General features: G+C 40.6%; 1 protein-coding gene across 1 annotated transcript; it reads right to left on the reverse strand.

The window, feature by feature from the left end:
- Window positions 1–11,004: 11,004 nt before the first annotated feature.
- Window positions 11,005–14,211, reverse strand: flrt1a (fibronectin leucine rich transmembrane protein 1a). The gene is made up of 2 exons (XM_030069434.1): window positions 11,916–14,211; window positions 11,005–11,264 (listed from the first exon to the last, which is right to left on the reverse strand). The coding sequence occupies exon 1, from the start codon at window positions 14,209–14,211 to the stop codon at window positions 12,172–12,174; it is 2,040 nt and encodes a 679-aa protein (XP_029925294.1). The 3' UTR covers window positions 11,005–11,264; window positions 11,916–12,171.
- Window positions 14,212–22,155: the final 7,944 nt, after the last annotated feature.

A 22,155-nucleotide genomic window follows, 5' to 3' on the forward strand; every position in this document is an offset into this window, starting at 1 on the left:
TCATTCTGGGGTGATATAGAACTTGTTTTTAGTCAAAAAAAATAAATAATTTCCCACAAATTATATAAAGCCATACGTAAAAATCAAGCCTTCATTCTGAATCTTTCACCTTAGCTATGAACTTTCATGAGCTACAAATCTTCTTCATGTGTTAGAAACCCAATAAGGCACTTAAAAGCATCAATACTTGTTTGATTTCATATTTTCTGCTGAAGCAATGAGTTTAAAGAGAAAAAAGAATGACATTGTAAATGAAACTAAGTACATGTCTATACTAAGTATATCTTTTTTCTAAAAAGATGAGAATTCAGTCAAATTTGGAGCTATGCTTACTTACTCCTTCATTTCCCAGCGAGCTATAAAATGCTTGCTGCCTTTGCATGCATACACCCGGGCTTCCTGTTTTCCTATTGCTCCTCTATACCCCTATGTTGTAGAACTGAAAATAAAGCAAAATTAAATCCACAGTCATAATCATATATAATCCGTAATGTAATTAGAGTGTGGATACTGTTACTTTACCAGGACAGTGGCTTAGAAGCCAATCCGCTGGGGTTTGCTCTGAATGAAATTGGATTGACTGATTGATTTATGTATGTCAAGTGAAGGGCAAAGAGGCCGACAAAAAGAAACCACACAGTGAGACAGGACGAAGGGAGCAGAGTCACAGATACATGGATGAAGCGAGGCCCCCTGATGGGGGACGGAGAGTATTGAATCAGACAGAGACAAATGGAGTGTAAGAGACAGAGAGAAAGAAATTCAGACATATGCCTGCTGACCTCACCCCTTTTTTCAACAAATCAATACGGGGAAATGTATGTGTGTGCGTTGGTGTGTGCGCAGTGGGAGGGAGGGAGGTCTGTTTGTGTCACTCCCAATAAAGATCAGAAACACAGTGACATTGCCTCAGCTCCGTCTGACTCCCCGCTAGCCCTGCAACCTTTGCACATGCCTCTATTTAATATTGTACCCTGTAATCCTATAAAAGACTGAGAGGTCTGGGCCACTTAGACTGTCCCGTCCACTGTGCTCAGTGAGGAAAATGTGAGATAAAACGTCATTCCTGCTTGCACGGGATGTCTCTGTGTATTTGTCCTGCTTCCTCTCCTTACGCTTTATTTGGTTTGATGGAATTACATTTCCAGAAAATAATCAACTAGAAATACGAGTATGGTTATTAAGTGCTTTATCTATCGCTGACTTTTTCCTCTCGCTCTCTCTGGCTCACAGACAAATGCACACACAGTCTTATGCAAACAAGTTTAAAGGGAAGAGAAGAGCAATTTCATGGCAACAATGCACAACATTTCCTAAGAAATAATTTATTTGACAGATATCTACAGCACTGCTGTGAACAGTTCATTTTTCCCAGTGGAGAATCTCACAAAGTTTCTATTAATCAGCTGAAATGTGTTTCCGGCAGGAGCTGCACCCCACCTGGGCTTCACCCCCACACAGCCTCATTATTGGTTCATCCTGCCATGCGAGGTCAGGCAGAAAAACTGCACACACATCTTCAGCCAATTAGGCAGATGCCCCAGCATGGCATTATTCAAATCCAAGGTGCACAAATGACATAATTGCACAAAATTCAGCTCTTCAGACGTCTTCAAATGACAAAACAAATGACACAAAGAGTAAAAGCACCAAGAAAGTTTGGGTGAAATGTTCAGGTCAGACGCAGAGCTGCATTTCCAACCTGGTCGCCATCGGTGACGTCATCATCAAGGTCATTACTGAAGCAACGCACCACTTCAGCAGCATTAACACCATCCAGGGTCACATACAAGCTTTCGATCTATGTAAGAGTCTCTTTTATTCATCGCTGGAGCAATTATTTAATAAACAAAGACTGCCCTTTAACTCTTCACCATGCAGCCCTGCAGGAATTTAAAGTGAGATGCAAACTATCCTCTGGGTTGTTTTACAGCTCTCAAAGTGACATAGCTCACAGTCAGCACTGGATCATACAGGCGCCCGCTATCATTTTTATGTCACACTAGATTTATCTGTATAATTTATTCTTTTTTTGGAAACCCATGTGCACATTCACTTGATAAACTGTGATACAGTCAGCAGCTTCAGCTCTCTGATGTTTTCTCATTCTGAATTGGCTGCAGTCAGTGGCTTTAAAGACACCATGAAATGAACTCCCATGCCTTGGACTTCCTGGAACACAGAATATCTTTAGTGGTGGCCTCACGGTGTCCAAGTCAGTGTAAATAAATAAATAAAATAAAATAAAATAAAATAAAATAAAATAAAATAAAATAAAATAAAATAAAAAAACATTTCAACCAATGAAACCTAAACAGATTTTTGAGAGAATCCAACCTCTCCACCTATCCCATCAAATAAAGCTGATTTCCTGATATTATATGCTTTTGAATGAATCCCTCCCTGCCTTATGTCCCAACACTGGAACTTCATGTTTAACAGGATATGCATGAAATCACAGAGGTAGAGTGCTATTTTGTGGTGTCTGTAAATCTGTTTGAGTTCAGTTTTCCAAACCTTTCCGAACTATAGCTGCTGGTTATCAATGATGATGAGGAATATTGTTTGTTCGTTCTGTTCTGTGTCTAGTTTTTAAAGAAATACTCCAACATTTTGGGCAAAATCCCCTTTTTCTGACTTACCCAGACTTAGACAAGATGTTAGATACCATTTCCACCTCTGCACGTCCAGTGGTTCAGTTCGTATGGGTAGCATTTCATGTTAGCTTAGCATAAAGACTTGAATTCTATAGGAGACATTAGCCTAGCTCCATCTGCTGTCTTATTTAGACAATGTATCGTGTATTTGAAATGCACGTCTTCAGTTTAAAAAAAAAAAGAGACTTCAAATGAGACCTTAGACTTCAAGTCTTTATGCTAAGCTAACACGAGATGCTCCCCATAGGAACAGACCCAAAATGGTTTTGAACATCTTGTCTCAGTCTTATGTATGTCGGGAAAAGGGTATTTTGCCCAAAATGTTGGAGTATTCTTTAGTGAATTAGTTTATCTCTTGTGCAATTTCCATTAAGAACTCCTGTTTACTTCTTCCTTAATCTTATTAACCTTAATTTTGTGGTATTCTGAACTTTGAAAACTGGTATACTTTCTATCTATCTATCTATCTATCTATCTTATGTGTCTATTCCACCTCACATGGCTTGGCTTGCTGGTTTGTTCTGTCCAGCTGCTGGTGGTGGGGAGCCATCTGTAAGGTGGCCCCTTTCCAAGCAGCACCTTCACCCAGAGCCTTTGAACAGGCCTGTCCCCAGTTCACCTGAGCTCACCCGTCCAGTGTCAACACACACGTGCAACACGGCATCATCTGTGTGGATGTTTCACCCAGTAGATGCTATATATCAACCGCTCCCTCCGTTCCCAGTGTGTAGAGAGAAAAGGCCAGGAGCCAAAATCGACTTCAGAACAGAACAAACAGTTTTTAGCGCGGATAATAACAATGATTTGATCAATGTGATCAATGAGAGAGGCAGGAGATGAACCATTTAAGCGCTGTGCCAGTGCCGCCTCTGTTTGAGGTGGCTGATCAAACTGTCTACATTGTCTACCGTATCAAAGCTGTTGTCGAGAAGCAAATGATTAAAGGTGAACTTTGCATTGGATCTGCTGCTTGCTGTAAAGAAACTAATCTGTGACTTCAGGAGGAGCAGTCAGTGTGTAGCGAAATTCTTTGAAGCCTAAGAGCAATTTGTCCAACACATTTGTCTGAATTTTAAGTGCTGTCAGCTGATTTTAGTCGTCGCAGACACGTTTGACAGCACACTTGAAGACGGATCTGCCTGCAGGTCAAGGGATCAAGTTTAGATTTAGGCTGGGTTGAGATTTGAGAAGCAATGTAGGCCTATTAGTGCATGAAGAGTTGTTAAAAATGAATTCCAATAAATGATTATGAAAATTTCTGCGACCTCTTTGATAAATTCAGTAAGTCTAGGTTAAGGTTAAAAACAGCACAGCTCTCTTTACATTTTATGAGGTGCTTTTTCTTTTTGCTTCCTGACAAATAGCTCCTGCCAGTATTTTTCAAAGCAGGTAGTCTTAAACGAAATAGCTACAAACAAATTACATTTCAAGGTATGAATGTATGGAACACACTATGGTTAGGCAAGATAGAGCAGATGTGAAAGTGGGTATTTATTTGTGACTGTGTAAATATGTAATGAGATAGAGGCAGCAGAGCCATAATCATGTTAACAGCTGGGTTGCTGTGACTGTTGGGAAAAAGCTAAATGTCACCTGAGAGGCCATAACAATGTAAAATCAATGTTTGTGCACTCCAGGATGCTGCTTGTATTTCATTTACACAAATTAAATTGTACTGTGACACAAGGAAATATGAACATCCTTGAAGGTATAAAGATTTCACTATATCCAAGAAAACAAAACTGTCAGCAACAAAAAGAAACTAATACACCGACAGCCGCCATGTGTTATACACTGCATATTTTTTGATTTTGAAAGAAAATAAAAAATAAAATGAGCACTTTTTTGTTTTTGTTTTTTTGTTTTGTTTTTTTATTTTATTTTTTGTTTTTTTCAAATGCTAGGGAGAAACATGAGAACAGGCGACCACTTTCCCACTTTAAGGGCAAATTTGGGCAAATGATTATTTTCATGTTCAACTTATGGATTTTTTTAAAAACCAATTTATTAGTGTATAAAATGTCAAAAATAATGACAAATTGTCATCACTTAACCAGAGCCCAAAGTGATGTCTTAAAATTACTTACATGGTTGACCAGCATCCAAAAAAGTGTCATGATACTGAGAAAAACAAGCCAGTTTTAGCCTTTCTGAACTTGGATGGAATCTGGAATCTGCAAATGTTTGATCTCTTTACTTGACAAAGGACAAAAATCATTAATTGATTATCAACATGATAATTAATCAATTTTTTGTTGATTGGCTTATCAATTTATCAACAAATCTTATCACATTCTAAGATTTTGAAAACAGAGTTTTCGGAACAAAGCGAAAAAACATCCTTGAAAGAAACTGAAACATGAGATTTTTCACACCACATCTCCCTTTTCAACCACATGGAGAAGAGACATCCTTTATACAAAATATTTATTTTTCCATCAGTGTACCACAGAGTCCAACAAAGGAGGAGAGTGATTATTTGACAGCAGTAATCTCCAAAAAGACATGAAATGGGGACAGAAAAAAAAGAACAGATAATGTGCTCCTGCTTGCAGTCAAGTAGACTACTGTTTTCTTTGATTTGAAACAAATTGTTGTATTCCTGTCTGAAAAGCCATTGTTGGCTGAAAACTGAACTTCAGGTCTGCTTTGGTCTCCTCAAACTCACGCGGCAGATTGGCGGAGGGTCATCTGCGAGTGTCGCCATGCAGTGTGTGTGGTTCATGACGATGCAGTGATAGTGGAAAACCCCAACACCTCATGACGTTACTGTAGAGCTTGAGCACAGAGAGGGATTGTAGTTTTATCAAAACACTGTGATTATATCACTGCAGCCGAGTCCAGAAAGCCACACAGCCTAATACAAGCACACGCACACACACACGCACGCACGCACGCACACACACACACACACACACACGCACACACACACACACACACACACACACACACACACACACACACACACACACACACACACACACACACACACACACAGGTAAGCAGACATGCCACACCTGCCAACTGCTGGTCCAATCCGTAGGAGTCAAATCCAGCAGGGGGTCTGTACAGAAATATCTAAAATTACCATAAAGGCGTCCAGTGATTAATTTGCAAAAGTTCTGCAAACATGCACACGAGCCATCCCTTGATGGCATTATTACAATTAATTGAAACCTGGAGAATGTGAATATGTCTATTTGAGCTCATCCAGAATAACCATATCAGCCATACTCCCCAGATAGAACTCGAAAGCACCCAGACTAAATTTATTTACAAATGTCATCTTATTTCTGTCTGGAGCACCACCTTAGTAATTTGAGCCACATCACGACTATTACCACTTGAGAATAGATTAGACAGTTCATACAGATATAAGGCTACCTATAGTGCTGTAACAAATTTTAGCTTTGATAATAATCCTCTGAAATCCAAACTCGGAGAAGCTCTGTTGGTATGGAAACTGAAGAAACGTCCGCAGTGAATGTAGTGTAACTATCACTCTCATAATGCAGCCAGGACTAAACCATCCTGGCATACTTATGCACAAACACTCCCTCAATTTATCTCCAATATTAACTGATTGAAGTGAGTGTGCAAACATAGTGGAAGCATTTCTGAGAATATTTCCACTGACCATCTTCCAGACCTTGGAGTTGAGAGGTATAATGGGAGTGGGCTGGTAATAAAAGCTGAACTATAATCAAACATATAGAGGCAAGAGATACAGTTCCTGTCTGTTAAATGCTGAGGGTATTATTTGAAAAATAACTTTCAGACTGCACAGAAACAAAACAAAACAAAACAAAACAAAACAAAACAAAACAAAACAAAACAAAACAAAACAAAACAAAACAAAAAACAAAAATGGCCATATTTCCACTGTCATAACTTGTTTTGGTCCCTCTACCTCCACTATCTCATTTACTGGTCAACCAATGAAATTCCAGTCAGCAATCAGGGCTCATTTTAAAGTAAGTTCAGTTCAGCAGTCTGTAATCCCAGTATCCATGAATTCCTGTTCCTGCCCGACCCACAACACTGAGATCCAGCTCACAAGTTCTGCCTGGCCCAGAACGCGTGGACATTGTTTCTGTCTGTCTCCCGACCTGCAGTTGTCTATGTCTTTATGGATAACGGTGCATCACCTGTCAAAAAGAGTGAATGGTAATCCAAGAGGTAGTATCTGAGGCGTCCTAGTGACAATGTCAAAATCAATCCTCCCTTTTCTACAGCAATATAATTGTAATCAGTTATTGTCAAGTTTCTACTGATGCAGAGTATTGAATGTTGTTCACCTTATTTTTCTTTGGACAGTCTTGGTCTTAATCCCATCTTTCAAATATCTGTTTGTACAATCATCTCCCAAAGGGAAGCCTGACCTCACCAGCACAGACTGCATACAGAGATTATCTTTGAGACCTTGGATGGCCTCCTCTGCCTCTTCAAACCACTTCGCCGTGACGGGCTGGGAGTTCTTGGTTGGGTCCATGTCTGGGAATAGTTAGGGATGAATCAATAGTGAGAGGAAGAAAAGTCTAACAAAGTCTTAACCTGTTTCACATTCCTTGGTGAATCCAGGTACTTGGCTTCCTAATAAACTGAGCTTGCACTCTTTTAGGATGACTGTGAGGGTTACACTGCAGAGAGCCTCCGGCACAGTTTTAAGTCTCTCCAAAAGGCTAACCCAGCCGACCCTGTCCGTCAGCCTTTGGGATGTGACCAGACTGTAAATTATACCATTGTGTTCTGGCACAGCACTGCGAGTAAAACAAATGATGTCTTCTCTTGGGAATCTGTGGCAAGGGGCACCTCCCAAAATCCAGTGCGATGATATGTCAGGCTGACCCCAGATGACCTGATGGACAGTTTATCAATCTTTGCTTTCAAAATCATTGAAAAATATTATCGAGCAGTCTGGTTTGGGGAAATAACACTGGGCTAGCCCTTCTGTTGCAGGGTTCCTCAATGACTTCCAGTTCTAACATCTGAGGACATCCTCATGTGTGATGTCCCTTCTGGCATTAATGACCCTTTTGGGCTTAATTTAACTTTGATGCTGGATGATATAATACACTACCATGGAAGCAGGGAAACGACCCCAACCTTGGGTCATAGTTGCTTTGAGCTGTGGTGAGGATATCTTTTTATCTCCATGACCACAAAACACTAGTTACCAGTTCCCAGATGCTCAATCTGCCAGAATACAATCATTTTCAATGCAACCATGTTCATCTTGGAGTCTTCCTTGGTGAGCATAAAGCAGGCATGTGGCAAGACTTCCTCAGGACCCGTCAACACAGGCTGCAGAGGGCAGGCTCATCTTACTCCACCTCTCCAGATTCATAGTGCCTAACCCTCCCATTAACACCACCAAAGGCAGCACTCCATATCTTGGAAGTTCATATTCCCATTTCTTCTTGGCATCTTCCACAACATGGACTTCTCATTCTTGTCAGCCTCTTATGTGTCATTTTTGTGGAATAAAACATTTCCACAATGATTTGGTGTTTTTCAGAAAGATCATTAAGGTCTTTTGCACTGTTCAGGTTTCCATGACACATCATTTTTGTGGCATCACAGAATAAAGGTCAGCCAAATTTGCCCATGAACACCCTTTTCATTATGCTCTGCAGATTATACTTCCACACATGACACTTTTGCACTTGTATTTTGTTAAGTATACTTAAACTACAACTGGTCATAATATTTTTTCAGGGCAATAGTAATCTTCTTCTGTGGTGGAGAGTGGTCAAGATAGGTTGTGTATCTAAGTCAAGCAAAGAAACAACCAATGAGGTCCTTTCAAGAATTTTGCAGGCAGCCCCCACCTTTTGGCTGTTTATTAACTGTCTAGAATTTATTCCTAAATTTTGTAATTTTCTATCACCCCTGACATTAGCTTGGGTTGGGCTGACTCACAGTTGCAGCATGCAGAACAGGAGCTAATCCCATCAATTTCTGTAGCCCCATGAGAGAATTCAGTTGTCATTACAAACTGTCCACAATACATTGCTTGTTGATCCACAATGACCCTGATCAAATCTCTCACAGACCTGCAAAGCCCTCACGGGCAGGAGCTGTTAATACGAGCAGTGAGTGAGATTGTACAGTCATCAAATACATGAAAGTAAGAGATTCAGATTTTATTAAAAACACAAAAAAGAAAACACTTGGCAAGAAACTGAAAGAAAGCCAACAACCTTTAGAGTTTCTATGTTTAGTACCGGTGGTCCCTTTTTGGGAGGGGCTGTCTAGCGCACCAGTCAGCTGACACAATTCACAATTAGTGGTTAGGGTTTTCTTGAAAGCCTTTCCAGTTCAAAATCCAGTAATTTCAATATTCAGACCTCACAGGTTAGGTGTAAGCTTTCCTCTGACATAGCCGAGCACAAAATGACAGTGACAAATTATGACATGGAGGCTGTAAATGGATTCTCCATTCAAAGCCAATCAACGTTAACTGTTAACAACTAAAGGAGTTCATTTGAATTGCTGTTTCTATGTCTGCAGCCTGCAATGAACGATCTAATTGCCAAAAATTTTGCATTTAGTCATGCAGTTATATATTGCACTTGTTTTATGTAACTTGGAAGACTGATAAGTAGTAAAGACAAAATTGTGATGGCACCACTGTCATTTACACATCAGATGTTGGTTTTGTCTAACACATCTCAATCCAATCTGCAAAAACAGATTCAAATTTGCCATACATGCCAAGTGTGTTTGTGTGTGTGTGTGTGTGTGTGTGTGTGTGTGTGTGTGTGTGTGTGTGTGTGTGTTTCTCACCAATTTGCAACATTAAATCTTTAATTAAATTATTTGTTTTGCAGTAGGTGGATAAGATGCAGGATTAACTAAAGGCTATCCAGTTGAAGCACTGGCAAAGTCCTTCAGCTGGATTGAAATTTCAGCCCAGTTGAGGCTGATTACCCTAGTTAAGCTGAAGTGTTTTTATGAAGTTCAGTTTGAGAGGGGCTCGCTCAGCCTTGTGGGTTTGCAGACTGCATGTAAACATTCACTGGAGGCAGCAGAGCGATGTCTCTTGTCAGATCCATCTTATAATCTCAGCTTGCTCCAGGTGTGTGGCCTCAGGTTGGTGCTGCCTGCACTGCTCATACAGCCAATGGGCAAAAACATTGCAGCCTTCTACCAGGCAAATCTTCCTTTGGGCCCTTGCCAGAGTGAAACTGAACAGTGTATGCTGTATGTAAGTATAATTTCTGCATGGAGGCTTGTTATATAATTTTATTCCTCACTACTATGCATGATTATTTTCAATTCAAGAAAATATATGATGAATTTATCAAACTGCATGACGTGAAATGACAGGTTGCAGTAATAACAAGATTATAAAATTTTTTATTGATCCCCTCTGATGATGAATTTATAAAGCAAATTCCACACAAACCTCAAGTTCACATCATTTTTTTTTAAAGCAATGTTATGGCACCATTACTTTCCATGATTTTCACCACAAAAAACACTCGGGTGGCTGTGGCCATGGTTTTATTTCCACAAATCACGAGGAGGTAAGTGTCTTGAATAGATCAACTATAAAATAGCTATTATGTCAACATTCCCCCCCCTACCCCCCAAAAAAAGGAATTAGCCAGGCCAGTGAAATGTTTCTGCTAGTGATTTGGGGGCAAAATAAAATATGCGCTCCACTGACACACTGCCTGACAGCAGTGTAAAATTCTGGCAGGCAAAACAGTCAAGGAAGCACAATTGGTTTCCCCTTTGGAAGCAACACAGTGGTAAATAACTGATGGACAGTGTTAAAGCAAAGGGGAGATGCCTGGTATGACAAACAGGTTTATGCATGGGTGCGCTCCATCGTGCCAGAGCTATCAATTTTGCACTATCCCTCACTTGCTTTCTCACTGCCTAGAGAGGTTTCTTTACTCTCAGTCTCCTCATGCCTGTCAGTACATGTATCCCTGCTCTTTGTTAAGTGCTAATACATTTACATTTCTAGTGCTGCTAAGTAATAGAAGAAGTGGAATGAGTGGAGGCCTTTTACCATTCCTAAAACATCAAAACATCAAAAAGGGGTCACCTTTACCCCACCTTCATCCCCACACCCCACACCCACCCCCTCCACACCGCTTGCCACCACCCCACAGTGCAGGTCAACAGTGTTGCGGTTTGACAGTCCTCTTAGTTTCTTTCACAGTTCACTTCCTTATTTGGAGGCTCACTCACAATAGACTGCGTCATACAGGAGGTTCCACATAAATATTTGTCCAGTATGGATTCTTTATGAATGCCAACTTTAAGTATGTGGAGGAAACCATTCACAACCAAAATTCACAAACTGAAGTCACTGGATAAGTACACAGGCACAAAAGAGGGAGGGAGTTTGGTCTCTACTGTCTCGACGGGACTGACCTGCAAGTCTTTAGGTATGGTCTAATTTTCAAATTTCATATTGTAAACCGATGGAGTCTTAACGCGGGTACAGAAGAATTATCTCCGCTGCATTCAAGAAAAAATGCACCTGGAGACAGCCATCAGGATATTTTCTTCCCTTCTCCCTTTTTGTTGAGTAGATGAAACAATCCATTGTCTTCATCAAAGCTGGGTTTCATCAACGACGACAAACTTGAGGATGAAAATAAAAAAGTAATTTTAGCAGAGATAAAAATCATCACATAAGCAAAGTGAAAAAATAAATAAACAGAGCTGTGCAGGATTTGATTACTAAACAAACCACTGATAAAAATAGCAAAGCATTCTTCAAACACAACCCAAAGGGTATCTAAGTAAATTGTCTACACACTCATGCTGCATCTCACTCAATGCAACATTACAATACTGAACTTAGATGAATAATCTCTAGAGGTATAATCAAGGCTGACCTTCCTTGATAAGATCCTCAACCCATGAACTACTGAATAAGGTAATAACAAGCCTACTTTAAGACAAGTGGTTACTGGGTCTTGAAATAGAAAATTTCACAGCTTTACAAAGCCCTTTCCTTGGATAGCTGGTAGGGCACATCAATATACTTGAGGCATTTGGAACAATGAGTTGACAGGACTACATATATGGTCAGTGAGCAGGAAATGAGTATCTAAAATGTCTGTCTCTCGTCATTCCTTCATCCGTTTTGAACCTAATTGCTGTGTCTCCTGTGTGCGAAAGTAGAGCTGTTCTGTACCTGTATCTAATCTAGGTTGCATCTTTCCACAGTGTATACATTCTTTGCTTACATATCACAGAGAAAGAGCAGAAAAGAAAACATACACAGACCATTACTAAGGTGGTGAAGAAATAGTCAGATGTGTTTTTAACACCTGGGGCATTGGCTCCTGCTGCTTCCTACAGCAAACTGTTTCCTGACGCTTTCAGAGTCAGTTAATCAAAGACTTTCAGTGCAGTGAACAGCAGGTTATTTGGAATGGGAGACCAGAAGAAGGCACAAAGGGGTGCTTCAGAAGAGCCCATGCGAAGGGAAATTGTGCATCTATACAGTTTATCAATAACAGTGTGAATAGAATCTGATACATCATGTGTAACAGTAGTCAATATCTGGGATTCCTCCTTCTCTATAGCCTCGGTTGGCGCTATATCCCGCATTAGAAGCATGATTGGCACCTTTGTACAGGCCAGTGCCATTGGAGGGGAATATGGTATGAATGATGTAATCCTCCCGTAGGGGTTTAGGCTGCATTGGCTGGCAAGCTGGCATGGGTGTCATCTGAAACCCCGGACCTCGGATCTCTAAGATGGTATTGTCCTTCTTGGTGCCTGACTCAATGTAATCATCATAGTTTTTGCTTTTTCGGGAGCTGCTGCGAGTATAGTGGTCACGGGAAGACAAATGCCCAGTCCTATGCCCATACCAACAGAAGATACCAAATATAAGAGCCAAAGAGACAATGGCTGTTGCCCCACCAATGATCCCTGCCAGGGGCAGCACGGTCATTTGTTGGGAATCTTCGTCCTCCTTCTGGTTCCCTTCTATCGGGCTGAGGTCTAATGTTTCTGCTTTAGCACAAACCAGAGCCTCGTCAGAGTCAGTGTCTCCAGAAATCCCCCCTTTGCTTCCTGAACTGGCAGTCAGGGGCACCATACAGATGATGTAGCTGGAGCGTGGCTGCAGGGAGGTTAGAAGATACTCTCGGCGATCCCCCCTGACCAGTGTCTCAGTGATAGATCCCATGGTATTACTGGTGCCCAGTCGGAGCCAGCTCAGCCTAAAGGAGGAGCTGGGCTGGGCCACGCTCCATGTAACACGGATGCTATTGTGAGAGAGAGGCTTCACATTAAGGGCTAGGCTTTTCCCCACACCACTGCTGCCAAGGGTGTAGTCTAAGCCAGAGTCAGGAAGTCCCAGGCCAGGCCTCTTAGAGCGGAGGGTGAAGAGGGAGCCCTGTGGAGGAGAGAGGGTGGTGGAACTATCTGCTACTCTGTCTCTGTTCCCTACTGTCCTTACCACTTCACATTCCTCCATCTGGGTGGTCAGGTCTTTCAAAGCCATGTCTCGCACCCTCTCAGGCCCATGGCAGATGAGACCCCTGACAGTTATAGAGTTACCGCGGGCATGCAGCCAGTCATATAGCCAACGCAGGTTGCAGCCACAGTGCCAGGGATTTCCTCGGACCAGCAGCTGTCCCAGGCTGTCCAGGTCTCTGAACAGTCCCCGGGGCAGGGTGGTCAGGTTGTTTCCAGACAGGTCCAGCCTCTGCAGCCTGCGCATGCCATCCAAGGAACCTCGGGGCATATGAGTCAAGGCATTGTCCTGCAGAGACAGACGTTGCAAGTGAGCACTGGGCAAGTTGACAGGTGGGGTCTGGAGGGAGTTCCGGACCAGGGACAGCTCGGTTAGGTTGGAAAGACGGGAGAAAGTGTCATCAGCAATGCGCTGGTTTGCCAAAAGGTTCCCATCTAGGACAAGACATCGAAGTGAGGAGAGGCCTCGGAAGGCGTGGGTTGGGATAGTGGAGATACGGTTGTCATCCAGACGGAGTTCTTCCAAAGAGGCGGGCAATCCTGAGGGAATACTAGACAAATGGTTGCGTGAAAGGAAGAGCAAGCGCAACCGAGGGTTGTCAGCAAAGGCCTGGTCCTCAATGCTGACCGTGGAAATAGAGTTGTCATCCAAGTGGAGTTTCTCTAGCAAGGGCATCCGGGCCAGGGCACTACGAGGAATAGTGCGGATGTTATTGTCCTGCAAATGTAGTTCGCGGAGGGATGGTGGTAGGTGCATGGGGAATTCATCCAGTTCATTATCATAGAGGTAGACCACACGGACAGCAAGATGGTGCTCCAAAGAGGTGGGCAGGCCCGGGTTGTTAATATGGTTGTTCTGAAGGTAGAGGACAGAGGCAGAAGAAGGCAGTGATGGGATGGAGCTCAGGCCACGGTCATTACAGTAGATAAAGTCCTCATCACACCTGCATACAGATGGGCATATTATGTCCCTGTCCCCAACGTACCCTTGCATTGTGGCTGCAGCAAACTGCAGCACATCAGCACGTAGTGTCAAGCAAAAAAAGGACAGGAATAGCCAAGCCTGCAGCTTAACAACACTTGCAGGTGCCATGATGGTAAACGTCAGTGTTTTTTTTTCTGCGTCCCTTGTTTCTCTTGAATCCTCAAATCCGGGTGAGCTGAAATCCTGTAACCTCCACCCTGGGAAGAAAAAGAGAAAAGCATTAGAGTAATGCACTGATACACAGATGCTTTGGTAAATGGTCCATGTTGATTAGATGAGTTAAGCAATTTCAGTGAAATTTCATGAGCTCAGGAAACAGCTTGACATTATACTCTTATTCTCTTATATCTAAACCAAATCTGGATCTATGACCTTTTCACAATCTTGTTCACATTTTAGCAAAGGATACAGACTATTTCACACTAAATGACCTTTTTTTTATCATAACATTAGGGACATGTGCATACTGATTAACAACACATACAGGATACAATTGTGAGGATTCCCATCATAGGCTCTGTATCATGAGCAAAAAAGAAACAAAAATGAGCTGTACACTTAATAATTATTAGGTTAAATTAGTAGAAGTAATCCACAGTACCCCAAGGATTATAAAAATAAGAATTTGGGCATGTAGATTGAAAAAGTGAAAATGCAGAGTAGAAATTGGATATTAAGAGGAAGAAATTTCTTGAAGGGACACAAATTTAATCCTGCTTTCAAATTAGACTTGTGCATAATTTTTAAGTCTTGAGAATACTCCCAGCTCCCTTAATTATTTAAGAGAGCTTGAGAGGTCCCTAACTCCATTAGGAGTTGCCAGCAGATGGCTGCATTACCCAGACAAAGTTGAAGATACCATACTTCTTCAAGAAGGAACCTTGTCTTTTACCACAGCACCACAATCTTCAAGGACTAAATTGTGGTCACGCTGTCAGGATTAGACCCTTCACTCCACTGTAACTGGGTACTCCTTTATTATTCAGCAATATCCAATTAGGATAGCAAAAGTAGCATGATTTTGATTACAAATGACAGCAGATTAATTTTTATGTTGCCACAACTAATTAATTACCTCTATCTGTGCTATCTGTGCTCAGAAATGGTGCAGAATCTGTACTGTTTGATGTTTTAAACATTATGACACTGCACCCTGATTGGCATTAATCTTTGCTTTTTTGCTTTTGCAGATTACAAGATTCTCAGGAGTCTTAGACAGTACAATAATTAACCAAATAATTGATGAGTCCATTGTGAGTTGAATCAGTAAAATATATCTTTTTCTCCCAAATGGAACCTCTGACTTTTTTCGTTACTGTGAGATATTTTTCCGTTCCTGTTGTTCCCTTTCCTCCTATTCAGACCATAATTATTATTAAGAGGTTTTATGCACGCAGGTCATGATCATCAGATATTTCCACCAAAAGTGACTTGCTTAGCACTGACCTTTTTCACGCATACCAAATTAGAGGTGCGCAGTGTGTATCCCTTTAGCATCTCCATCAACAAGGGTAAACACAGGAGCATAATTGTAAAATAGGCTTAATAAATATGTATTGTGGGTGGTGATATTTGCTTAAATGTCAATTGATCTTTTTTTTCTCCATAATATCAACCATGCAATAAATCTTAATAAATATGCTAATCAAAATAAAAATTACAAGTTTGGAAAAAGGTAACAAATTCAGAAAACATTCTGTCTAGAGGGCAATATGATATCAGATATGGAGGATGCCTGAAAATAGTATATTTCTAGCTGCAGTGAAGTCTGGTTCTTGACTTTACTCTACCAGTTTGCACAATATACAATGTTCAGTCCTATTCAGTGAAACAGAAAAATATTGTGTTCCAAGCTGGGAGGTGAAAAATTTTAGGAAACTGTGAATGCAGACTGAACCCCCTTCTGGCTAGAGGTGGCACAGAGCCAAAGGTTTTATGTGCTGATCAATTTTAGAACGATCCCTCTTTCACTCCTGTCATGATCGATGTAGAATGTTTAAAAAAAATATGATGCATTTATAATTTGTACTAATCTAAAAAACAATTCACTTTTGTCCTACTTTCTCCTACTTTCCTCTTATAATTATATCTATATTTTTGTAACCTGAATAGGGCAGGTTGTTTGCCCCCATTTCTGATGCATTATTGTTTCATCTTTTACTTGCACGTTTCAGCTTTCAGATATGTGTTTGCCCCAGAATTTCACAACTCAGCGCAGACTCAGCCTGATCGTGAATCTCAGCTGGGATGGACAAATCAAGTCTACAGCGAGGCAACATTTTAGTGTTCTGCCCCCCAGCCTCACAAAATATTCATGGTCAGTACTAAGTGAAACCACTACTCACTCATCCTTTTAGTGTCTATTTCAGCTGCAAAGTGATGCCTCCGGTAAAGCGGCATCAGTGTGTGCTTCAGGGGGAAATTCAAGAGGGGGGAAAAAATGTTTCTGGAAATTGAATAATGCCAAAATAAAAACTGCAATCATTTTTAAACTATTCACAGCTTCACCTTAGTTTCCAAATTTTGTTGAAATGCAAACACTGAGACAGCAGGGCAATCCACTTTAAATTTTCATAAGCTAAATGCCTATGTGTGTGTGTGTGTGTGCATGTGTGTGTGTGTGCGTGTGTGTGCATGTGCGTGCATGTGTGTGCAAGGCTGAGTAGTGCTGAAGATCGAATGACTTCTGAATCTCAGGAGCTCCACCGATGGGTCTCTTGAACATTGGAGAATTTGGGTCAGCTCTTTCAAAAAGCAAGATAGACGTGGAGTGAGATTGATGTGGTGCAGGGAGCCGGAGGGATTAGCCGAGCATATTGAGCTGTGATTCTGTGGATTAAGCAGGTGTTAGAAAGAATTTCAGACAGATAAAGTTTTTAAGGCATTTCACTTTCATATTTTTGGACCCGAGTTTACTCACATCCCATTTTTGCGTTTGTGTAGCATCCCAATACAAGGTGGCATTATTTGCACAGCCTGCTGCACTAAGGACAGCAGTGCATGTAGGGGCATAAAATCCAGCTCCAGCACACTGCACACAGTCTATAGTGACACCTTATGCTATAGTGTATGTGTGTGGGTGCATGTGGGTGCAATGCGCCTGACCGTGTGCTATTAAGCTGCAAACATTAACCCATATACAGAGGAAACATATATGGTTGTCTATGCTGACGAGAGGGCAGGAATATGGGACCACAGGGAGAGAGTGTGATGTGGAAATGTGTTAGCCAGACAGCCAGCCGCCTCAGGCAGAGCACAGTTCACACAACACCACAGTCCAATATTGGGACTGAGCTACAGGAGCACGACTAAGGAGAACTGGATTGATTTACACAGAAAGAGAGAGAGAGAGAGAGAGTGACAGAGAGCAGCTTTGAACAACACCATTGACTGCTGCCTCCCCATTAAGTCCTCGACCAAAGGATGGGAAATCTGGGAAAGCAGATTTGGATGAGCGAAGGGGCCTGCTGATGTATCGGGAAATCCACTTTACTGATGGTGGCGAAAAGATAAAAGCGGCCCGAAGCTTATCTTACATGCCATGTCCATGATTTGTATTTTAGATGTACAGATTGGAGATGTGGAGAGGATGATGCAAAACAGAGATGGTTATGGTGATGATGGGAATAAATAAAGGCGATCTCAGATGGAGCTGCTGATTCCTTTTTTCTTTTTTTTTTCTTTCGTGAAATCATAGATGCTGCTGGACCACAGAGAGGCTGGTGTTGTATTTGTGTTCATATGGTATATTTATGGTATTTTAAAGCATCTGAAGACCATGTCTTTGCAATAACGTATTTTTCATGCGAGTGAAATATGGAGATAAAAGCACACAAGCACCACAGTCCACATCAAAAGAACAATTGAACACAAAAAAAAACATGTTCTTGTCAGTATTTCAATTAACTGTTTCTTTTTGTCTCTGACATAGGCTTCTACACGCTGATTGCTACTGATGCTTTGTGAGACACATATTTTCAAAACAACCGGATTGTTGGCCCTGCATCTGCAGCTGATAATAAATAAATAATACATTTTATCTGATGCACAAATTTTTCGCCTCAGCTGCTGACCCAAGGATAGAGAGTGCATGATTTTGTAATTTAAAGCTGCAGATGATTTGCTTGGTTTAGTTAAGTTTGTTAAGACTAGAACAAGACAGACCGTGATGTTTACTATTAATAGAGTTCCTAAAAACTTTTCACCCACAGTTGAAAATGCTTCAAGAGCACAGCCTGATATCGGTATCAATTTCAAAGACTTGAATTTCAATTTCAAATAAGCTCCATATCGTATTCAAGTTTGGAATTGGGGCTGAAGCTTTAACCATAACCTCAATCACACCTTGTTTGAAGAGGAGCGTGTTTAGGACAGAACAAATATTTTCACAGCACAAAGGGAGGCTCACTCGAAACATGACACAGCATTTCCCCAATTCCCATAAAAATGGAGAAGGGACAAAAACCAACATATAAAAGGAGCAAGACAAATATTAGACCTAAAAATCTCATTTGACAGACCATATATAAAATTTTAATTTGAAAATAAGTCGTAGCAAAATAATACAGATCCTGCAACAGAACGCTTCGGTTCAATTTGAGCTGTTTTTTTTTTTTTTCTTTTTTTTTTTTTTTAATTTCTCATCGGGTATGAAGCTGGCAAAGCATTCAGATTAAGTGACTTGGTATGTAGTTGTACAGCGCTATAAAATGTTTCATCTACACTGCAGTATAAGACGCTCTGTCTTGTCTAATTCACAATCCTCTCCACTGCAGCTGCCACTGCCCCTGAATTCTTTTGGCTCGATGTTCCCTCCTCAAGAAACCCAGATTATAGGTAAATCCTCTGAGCATTAGCAGAAGAGCCACAGCTCCTTGCAGCAAAATGTTAGCGAACTGTGTGCAAAAGTAAAAACAAATCTTACATGTTGCTGTCAGGGCTGAAAAATCAAATCCATAACCTGATAAAACTGTAATCCATTATGTATCCATAGGGTTTCTCAAGATTTGGGATGGCTTTATCATCAAGTTTTGTTTAGATCTATATCTAGCTCACTTTATTTCCTTTGGTAAGACTTTAGGTAATCCAGCAAGGAATTATTTTATTCCTAAATCTAAATTCTGATTTATTTTTGCTGTAACAGAGTATAGGTATGTTTCTAGTACCAGATTTCTGTAATATTCTCAAGATGATATTCCCAAGCCTAGTTCACAGTCAAAAAAAATTTGTGGCCAAATTTTCATTTAGACTCTGAGTGAAAATTTGGCCTAAATATTTATTGTTTTGCTGTTTGATGCTCATTGTAATTGCTGCGATGCCATGTTATGCTCCAGCCTTTTGGTAGCAAGTACAGGGAGACTCCACAAGTTTGGCAGACCATTCTGCAAAAACACTTAAGATCTGTCAGTCTATATCAGTGGTTATATTACACACTTTTATCACTGTACCACTTGCTTCTTAGATCATTTTCTCCCCTTTTAGCTTTACTGATTTTCTAGTAATGTCGGCCCTACGTTAAATTAGAGTGAAACTGTTTATTCTCAAGGACAGAGCAGCTTTTCTGGTTTGAGAAAATGCATTTGACCGTTTTAGGCGGTGAATTTTATCGTCTGCCTTGAAGTCGAGGATTTAGTCTCTGGTTGTTACACATCAGGTAGATTGTTCTATTCTATCTCAGAAAGAGGCTGCTTAGCTCAGTTTGTTAAATCTGAATTCAGCACTGAAAAGTTGCAGTATAAATACACAGCCGTGGGAGGCCCAGGCAGCTGACTCACAAGGCAACACTGTGCTTTCAAGATGAAAGAATAACATCTACATCTGAAAAACAACAGCCGAGGAACGAGCAGCATTATCACTGGAAGACTGCTCCTCGTCCCACGGTTACATCTGCGGCGCCTGTCGAGGCTCTTCGGAGTCTGGTGGCACATCGTCTGGTGGCCATATTGGAGGTCAGCAACAATCGTGAACATGCAAATGTCCCAGCAGAACTGAAAAGACATAATTAAGTTGCTGCTTTTTGACAGCGATCATTCACCACTGATCCACCTGAACAACCGTGTGCTCACAGATGCCCTCAGCTGCAGTCATGTTTACTGTGTTTACAATCTGGATGGTAGGTAATTTTTGTCATATAACGTCTTTCTTACTATTTTAATATTATATGTGAGGGAAATTTTGATGTTCCCGATGATCTCATGTGTGTCCCAAATACATACTACATACTGACACTAAAAACTATATACTGTATACTGATCTTTATCGTATACTATTCTTGTAATTAGTGTAGTAGGAATTCAATGTACTGCACTGTTTTTTACTGACTGCAAATGTCATAGTGTCACCTGTGTCAACACATTTTCTGCTACCCGCCCACACTGCAAATCTGAAAAGCAGCTAGTATATAATTTAAAAAAAAAAAGAAAGAAAGACAGAAATATAAAAAGAAATGCAACAACAATGAAACATGTATCTCAATACATTTATTTCAGGTATCCTAAGGTATTTTTGGTTTGCTGCCCTTAAGACAGAAGAGATGATCCCACTGACAAGAGTTGATCAATTTTTTTTTTTGTTTATTCATTTATTTATTTATTTTGAGCCATGAGTTGCTCCTCCCTCTCTGCTACAAACTGCATTGTGGGACAATACACAGTTACAGCAAAATAGTTAGCAATTTGAGAATGTACATAGACATTTTTTCACACTGTTCATCCTACTTTTTCATACTCAAAACTTGGTAAGAATGAGTGTGTCGTATACTTTTGGAGCAGGGTTGAGGAATACATCTTCCCCACCTTTACAGCTCCCTGAGAGACCACGAACATTCACTGTTTGGTTAACGTCTTCAACTTGTTACTCTGTGAGTCTTGTTTAGGGCCGCCCTTCCCTGAATGCCGAACATGCGCTGTGTGCAGGGCCTCATGTTGCACCGGGGGGCCTCGTGCTGCATTTGTGCACGAGGCATGTGCCAAGCCAAGTCAGTTATCTGTCATTGATCGCACGTATCGCCATAATAAAAGCAACATCTGACCAATCACAGCTCAGAGCCGGGCACCAGCGCAGGTGAAGAGATGACCACAAAAACACAATCTGAATCCAGTGCAAGCAGGAGGAAAAGATAATAAAACATTAAGAAGCTCGGGCTTTACTTGAAGACGGGTATGTTGTTTGAATAAAATTGTCAGACTTTGGCCATATTATAATATTATAATCTATCTATCTATCTATCTATCTATATATCTATCTATATATATCTATCTATCTATCTATCTATATATCTATCTATATATATCTATCTATCTATCTATCTATATATATATATATATATATATATATACACATATACATATACATATATATTTACAATATATATTAATGACTTTATGTGCACTCTGCATGCACCCCCGTAATGTCAACATTTTGTAATACATCTCAACATTAATATGGCCAGATATTTTTTATTATTATTATTAATTGATGGCATAATTTGTGTGTGTGTGTGTGTGTGTGTGTGTGTTTATTTGTGATGTTGTTTGTTTGTTGTTTGTTTTTATTTCAGATGTTGGGGCTAGTGAACTGTCACTGCCAGCTGCTAACAGCTACCTGCAGTAAACGCATCACATTTTCACACCAGAAAACATATCTGCAAGAAGCTGGGAGTTGATAGTAGTTCCATGTTGCTTTTTTGGCATTTTCAGCTATAGTTATACTAATTTTGATTATCAAAAATTATTTTTTTCTTATTCATATTCAAGGTTGCACAAGCTATATGTTGCAACAGTCCTCTAATTATTATTTTTTTAAATACATTAACAGAAAGTTAACATTTTTCGTTGAGTTTTCAAACTGTCTTGTTTGGCTCAGCGTCAGGTCCAGACTGTAGCCTCTGGCACTCGATCGTCTGGGTGAAAATATACAACTGATGGACATGACAGAAAATAAACTTCACAGTCCCTGCACTTCTTCATTTGAACCCAGATGGTGTTATTTGGTCTTCTATTTATGTCCAGCCTCCAGTTTGTGGCAGGCAGGCACTGATGTTAAGATTTTATA

The sequence above is a fragment of the Myripristis murdjan genome, chromosome 14 (assembly GCF_902150065.1).
Source record: "Myripristis murdjan chromosome 14, fMyrMur1.1, whole genome shotgun sequence".
NCBI classification, from domain to species: Eukaryota; Metazoa; Chordata; class Actinopteri; order Holocentriformes; family Holocentridae; genus Myripristis; species Myripristis murdjan.